General features: G+C 43.5%; 1 protein-coding gene across 4 annotated transcripts in view; it reads right to left on the bottom strand.

Moving 5' to 3' along the window:
- Positions 1 to 225: 225 nt before the first annotated feature.
- LOC117969655 (synaptotagmin-6-like) overlaps positions 226 to 6,862 on the bottom strand; it is a 46,798-nt gene continuing 40,161 nt past the window's right edge. For all 4 annotated transcript variants that reach the window (XM_059004856.1, XM_059004857.1, XM_059004858.1 and 1 more), the window contains exons 4-7: positions 5,070 to 5,190; positions 3,808 to 3,979; positions 3,383 to 3,533; positions 226 to 2,409 (exon numbers count right to left, since the gene is read on the bottom strand). In XM_059004856.1, the coding sequence (XP_058860839.1) occupies positions 2,338 to 2,409; positions 3,383 to 3,533; positions 3,808 to 3,979; positions 5,070 to 5,190 (516 nt within the window). In that variant the 3' untranslated portion in view covers positions 226 to 2,337. The remainder of the gene's footprint in view (positions 2,410 to 3,382; positions 3,534 to 3,807; positions 3,980 to 5,069; positions 5,191 to 6,862) is intronic.

Below are 6,862 nucleotides of genomic sequence, written 5' to 3'. Positions count from 1 at the left end.
TCCCCCCCATATGGAAAGTAAATATAGCTGAAATATGTCATTGACAGCTTTTTTTTATTTGTATTCATCGTTGCCAACAATGCCGGAGGGAATTTTACATATGGGTTATTGCTCCTGGTTAATATTGCATGTTCAAACACAACCCCAGAAACAGCTCTGTGCATAACCTGAGGTGAGCCAGTCATTTAAAACGAGTGAGAAATCAGCCACGCTGCACAAACCACGTTTAGAACCAACACCTTTATTAGTTTTCTTGTTTTTTTTATTTCTTTTAAAATACAGAGAAACTTTTCAAACATTCATATTACAAATACAATCCTCATTTTAGTACAAAATTGTAAAGGTACTCTTTCCACATGAACAAGAAGAAACACTAATACGAATGAGACTAATTAACACGAAAACACAATCTAATCAATTCCAAAGAGAAAGGAAGGAAGCTACATAATCATTATAGTCAACTAACCCAACTACAAAAGGAGTTCTGCTTCCTCAGCTGCGTCGGGGAAACGGTATCAAACACAAGGAGGTGAAAGAAAAAAGGAAAGCAAAGGAAAAACTCCTTCATCCTTTACAAAAACCTGGCGTGGTTGTGTTACTGTGCTCTCTGTAAGGGGGGGGGGGGGGGCTGTGTGCTGTAGACTGGAGGCCTGGGAGGAGGGTGTGTTTTGTAACTAATTTCTGTTTTAAAAAAAAAAAAAAAAATTTGGATTACTTGAGAATTCTGACCCTGCTGCCCAAAAGTGTGGTAAAAAAATGGATCTGTAATTTTGAAGCTCTGATGAAAGTCAAAATGCAATCATGCATCATACAATGCAATAATTAGGCAGGTTGAAATAAGGCAAGTCAACCCTGATATTGTCACACACCCCTCTTTCAAATGGGCAGCGATGCGCGCCCGTTCACGAAACCTCATTTTCCCCTTGCATGCTTCAAATGTATTGAAATGTATAATCCTGAAGACGTGAGGGAGGTAGAGATCTTTCATAAAGAGGTTCCGCTGAGGTCGACGAGATTCCTTTACTAGGACAAAAAAACAAATGTAAAGAAACTACTGCTTCCTGGTAACTGATCACTTGTGTTGTGCTGTAGGTCATACATAAAGCTGGACCTCTTTTTAGTGAAACTGACCTGAAGTCCAGGAAGATGATTAGGTACCAGGATGCAACTTTTTATTCGTTTATTTTAAATATCTGTGTATAGCAACTTATTATGAAAGAAAAGCAAAGGACCAAAAGAAGATAAGGAAAAGGGAACAGAAGAGTGATGGAGCTCAAATTGATTTCCATTCCCTGGTTATCACTCCCTTTTTAAAGCATTTATTTCAAACACATAATCCCTTCTGTCAAACCCAATCAATTCTGTGAGCTATGAATTTCCTTCTCCATCCGTGAAAGAGCTCAAAGTGGAGATTGATTCTACAATCAAACGTTAGCAACGCTTCCCAGGAGCCAGGCCCTGTTTCTGCCACAGGTAACCTTCCCCGGTCTCCTAAAACTGATTCCTCTCTTCTCTCTGTCCCTTTAGACCCCTCGGGTGCAGACCAAGTGGGACGTCTGTCCTCTTCCCAAGGCCGAGTCCAGCGGGGTGGGAAAACATGTCCATCTGATTCCACTGTCTGTGGCAGCAGACACAAACCAAGGCTTCAGTGGCCATTCAAGAGCTGTAGTCTCCACTCTCACAGCAGTGCCCAGCTTGGAGCGGAAAGATTTTGAACAGGCCCTATTCACAAAGCTTATTACTTATTTAAAAGACAAAACTGCTAAATTTCTAAGACAAATGTTATTTATTTATTTATAGGTACCGGCAGAAATCTACAGCTAGTTTAATAAAAATCCAAACTTTTATTTAATCCATCAAGAACAACAAAAACATTTTTAAAACGCTTTCTTTAAATAACTCGCTAGTTTGTGAACAGAGCTCCGATATAGGAAGAAATGCTTTGAGAGAGAAGATTCTCCTGTAATACATGAGCTTGGACCTGGGAGAGATCTACAGGCCTTTAAAATTAAATTAAAATTACACTTCTCGCATTCAGGATTAATGAAATACAAAAATATCCACTCCGAGTGCAAACGTGGGTTCTCAAATGATTCCAGCTCTCGTTGCTGCGCTGCCAGGAGCAGCACGGTGTGGAGGGTTCAGTCTGCGATTTCCTTGTGCTTGAGGAGAGTTCTGTGGTCTCTCTTTGGAAGTGAAGCTGGGATGGGTAAGGAGGGAGTGTTTTTCCTTTTTCCTCAGACAGACAGGGACACTGTACAGTATGTTCACAGCCGTGCTGGCGGCGATGGCCAGGGCAGCTCCTCTCGCTCCTCCTTCACTCTCTGGGTCTCTCTCTCAGGGGGTGGCAGGAGGCTTGGGGGAAGGGCAGGAGCACTGGCTGTCGAAGCTGGCAGTACGACCCTGCCACTGCGGGGAGGAGAAACAGCAGAGATGAGCGATTTCATTACGAACTTTAAAAAGCATAAAATGAATCAAACTTGAAGGGTGCTTTAAGAACCACTTGTTTTCGTTTTCACTTTAATTTGCAGGCTTTGCAGCTTAAAACAGCTACGTTTGCTTTACATTTTTTGTAATGTTATTGTTATTATTAGTTTATTTAGCAGACGCCTTTATCCAAGGCGACTTACAGAGACTAGGGTGTGTGAACTATGCATCAGCTGCAGAGTCACTTACAACGACGTCTCACCCGAAAGACGGAGCACAAGGAGGTTCAGTGACTTGCTCAGGGTCACACAATGAGTCAGTGGCTGAGGTGGGATTTGAACCCGGGAGCGCCTGGTTACAAGCCCTTTTCTTTAACCACTGGACCACACAGCTTCCTATAATGTTTAAACTTCAGTATGAAACATGTTGAAACTCCTTGGGAATACTTTCTATAAATGTTTTTTTAATTGTATAAGGAAAGGACAGTGAAGTAGCATTGCATGTGAAATGACCTGCACTGTACTCTTTACACTATATAAAACACTAAAGCTCACACCTACATTTTGCCTGCATATTTTTGACAATGGTTTAACGTCTAGTTCATTCCACACACTTCCATTAGCTCTTGCACTGTGGCATCGTTAAACGCTGTACATTCTTAAGGGTGACAGGTTGTGATTTATAGAGTTTGATGCAATAAAGACTGAACTGTAACGGCTGAAAGAGAAGGATTTAAATTAGTATTAAACCTGGTGGGAATGGAGTCCCTGTCTGCTAATCTTATTGGAGAGGACTGATCGTTGGTCATGTTGTCAGTTTTTTAATTAATGTACTGGCTTTTAAAATCAGAGGAGACTGCATGGTCTTGTTTGCGGCATACAAATTTTATTGAGAACAGAAAACATGCACAGCTTCACCCAACTTGGCGCGATTTGAGGATCTATTTGGCACAAACCTCTTTGACAGATTTCTTGGACTCCACCAGGGAGTGCCAGTGAGCAATGGGTTTGCGGGGGTAAGCCAGCATCTCGTTCCAGTGGTCTCGGCCCAGCCCCTCAGCCGTAATCCCCACGCGGTTCACCCCGATGATCTCATTGTGCCCCACCCTGCATAGAGAGGGAGACAGCGACAAACATCAGCTCTGTGTCGTCTAAACATTTCAGTTTCATTGACCCCTGGCGAAGGAGGCCCGGTCTGGCTTGACTTCACCAGCAGGGGTCACTGAAAAAGGACTTCCTCCCCAACCCACTGGAGTGCAAAGGCCAAAGCAATGTCCCTATGGGCCCCTGTGCCAATATCAGCAACTCTGCATTTCCCCCCAGCACTCCAAACAGCAGTGATTGAAGTAGGATGCGTTGAGCAGGGTGGAGAGAAGGCTACCGGTCGTAGTCCATGACGGAGATGAGTAGGCTGACTTGGTCCATGTTCTCAGGAGGGATGTCGAAGATGATGGCCTCGTTGTAGGTGGGGTTCAGTGTGTTCTTCTTGATCGTCGTCTTCTTCTTCTTCAAGCGTCGCCCGTCGCAGAGCAGGGACACCTTCACGTACGGGTCTAGAGACAGAGACAGAGACAGAGACAGAGACAGAGAGTAAAGCCCAGATTTAGTTTTTATTGTTCTTAATGTTCAACAGGTACAATGTTTTATTTTCTGCAATGAAACGGAACAGTTTGTTTAGAAATCTTAATCTCGCAGTGTTCAAGGACAAGGCTTTTCAGCAGTTTGCGGTGCGTCTGTGGGTTGATTCTGTTCTTACTATAGACTCCTAATTAGAAGTTTTTTTTGTTTTTGTTTTTTTTTAAATAAAGAGTAAGCAGCTTTAAAAGGTTTTAATTTCTTTTCCCATTTCACTTCAGCCATAAATAAATCTTGCATTGCAACTGGTCTATTTCTGTGATCCGAAGCCCAGAGATGTTACCATCTACCTGCTCAGCAATATAACCGAAGTGTCACAGCTATCCACAGTCAACACCACACACTGCTGATGAAGAGTTTACTGCAAAAAAACAGGCTGCTCCAGGGCGCAGTTTAATTGCTGTAGTTCTGGTTCATGATTCCAATTAAAAACAAATTCAAAGCTGTCACATCTTCAAAGAGTTGTTGTAATAACGTGTGCAGAAAGAGGAGAGTATTACTACCAGTGTTCAAAATGATCGAGGGAGCTGCTGAGACTGCACTGTCAGTCATTACATGGAATATTGCAGAATTCCTTTCAGCTGGTTTCGCAGATCCCAGTTTGCACCAAGCGTTGCTACCCTCAGACCACTGTGGCAAAACTCCATTTCCTTATTAGTTCCTAATAAAGTGGCCACGGTGTTGGTTTAAAAGCTAGTTGCATTTTGTTCTTGTGCGTGAGTCTGCAGTAAATAATTCAGGACCCTCTCCCATTGCTGTGCTGCTGGTGCACTTTGAGGCACGGGATTGGACAGCACACGGAGAGTAAAGCCTTATATTCTAGCTGTAGGATGGATGTGTGGATCAGAGGCAGGCATTGTGATGAATTCAGTGTTCATTAGAAGAGGGAATGACAGCCTGTCAGGGGCGGAGGCTTGCAATCAATCCACACGCCGCACAACAGGTATGTGAAACACAGGTGATCACTACCATAGCAAGAGCTCCTTAAAGCACCAGCCTGCTCCATACCTGAGTATCCAGTGATGTCCATGGCTTTGAGGTTTCTGCACTTGATGACAGTGAGGGTGAGTCTCCCAGCAGTGGGCAGATAACACAGAGAGAACATGATCTCCCCCAGGTCCACACTCTCCTGCAGAGACACAGGGAACACAACACTGATTCCTTATAGACACAGCAAACACACACACCCCGATTCCTTATAGACACAGCAAACACACACCCCGATTCCTTATAGACACAGCAAACACACACACCCCGATTCCTTATAGACACAGCAAACACACACCCCGATTCCTTATAGACACAGCAAACACACACACCCCGATTCCTTATAGACACAGCAAACACACACCCCGATTCCTTATAGACACAGCAAACACACACCCCGATTCCTTATAGACACAGCAAACACACACCCCGATTCCTTATAGACACAGCAAACACACACCCCGATTCCTTATAGACACAGCAAACACACACCCCGATTCCTTATAGACACAGCAAACACACACCCCGATTCCTTATAGACACAGCAAACACACACACCGATTCCTTATAGACACAGCAAACACACACCCCGATTCCTTATAGACACAGCAAACACACACCCCGATTCCTTATAGACACAGCAAACACACACCCCGATTCCTTATAGACACAGCAAACGCACACACCGATTCCTTATAGACACAGCAAACACACACACACCGATTCCTTATAGATACAGCAAACGCACACACCGATTCCTTATAGACACAGCAAACACACACACCGATTCCTTATAGATACAGCAAACGCACACACCGATTCCTTATAGACACAGCAAACACACACACCGATTCCTTAGACACAGGGAGGTGAAGAGTTGCAACAGTAAATCAAATTAAAATCCACATGTATATTTTCTAGGTTCACAGAGGAGGGAATAAGATCCAATAGTCAATATCTGTCACACAGTTTAAATTTTCTCAGTGTTTATTATAATTTATTTTTCAGCTATACTCCTTGGAAATCAAATATCAGCATCATTCCAATCTGAGCCGCTGTGCAGCAGTGAGCTGACGATTTCTTTATCCTGTCTGAACAAGCTGAAATTCTGCTAGGGAAGCTAGCCCCCCAGGATTAACATCTCATAACAGGTTGACAGACACATTTGGCTAGAGGGGTCAAGGCCTCGCACACAGAAGACTTTCAATTCACTTTCATCCAAACCGCAGCTCAAAAATAATTGCCTTAACTCTGCCCCATACTTTCTTTCCACTCGACGTGAACCTGCATTGTCCTCAGAATTGCTTATTTTCATCTTGTATGAGAAGGCACTGTAATGATACAGAACGTAGCCCTGGTCCAGTAGACATGTCTAAATCTCATTCCAGCTTGCAGACTTTTCCTGCTTGAAACCTATTATTAGCTTTATTAATATTATTGCTGTGGAGAATTCAGGAAAGTTTGAAAAAAAGCTATCATCCACTGCTGGTACCGTGCTGTAGGTCATGTGATCTGCGGGCATCTACCATCGGAGTTTGAACACATGAAGTGATTAGGTACCAGGAAGCAGAAGCAGCTTCTCATCTCTAGCGCAGCCTTTGAAACATGTGGATATCCCAAACTGAAATCCAAACTACAAGCAAGGAAGCGAAAGACCTTCGAGAGAGTCGAGGAGGAGGCCAGGGACTGTGCTGCCACCAGGCGTGAAAATGGATTTTGAGACCTTGGTTCGTACTCCTTTAAGGTAGAAGCTAAGATAACATTTATGAAACAGGGCCCCTGAGATGTACAGTTTCAATGACAGGTTGATCTTT

This window comes from Acipenser ruthenus, chromosome 30 (assembly GCF_902713425.1).
Source record: "Acipenser ruthenus chromosome 30, fAciRut3.2 maternal haplotype, whole genome shotgun sequence".
Classification (NCBI taxonomy): Eukaryota; Metazoa; Chordata; class Actinopteri; order Acipenseriformes; family Acipenseridae; genus Acipenser; species Acipenser ruthenus.
This window is presented reverse-complemented; position numbering and strand designations above follow the sequence as displayed.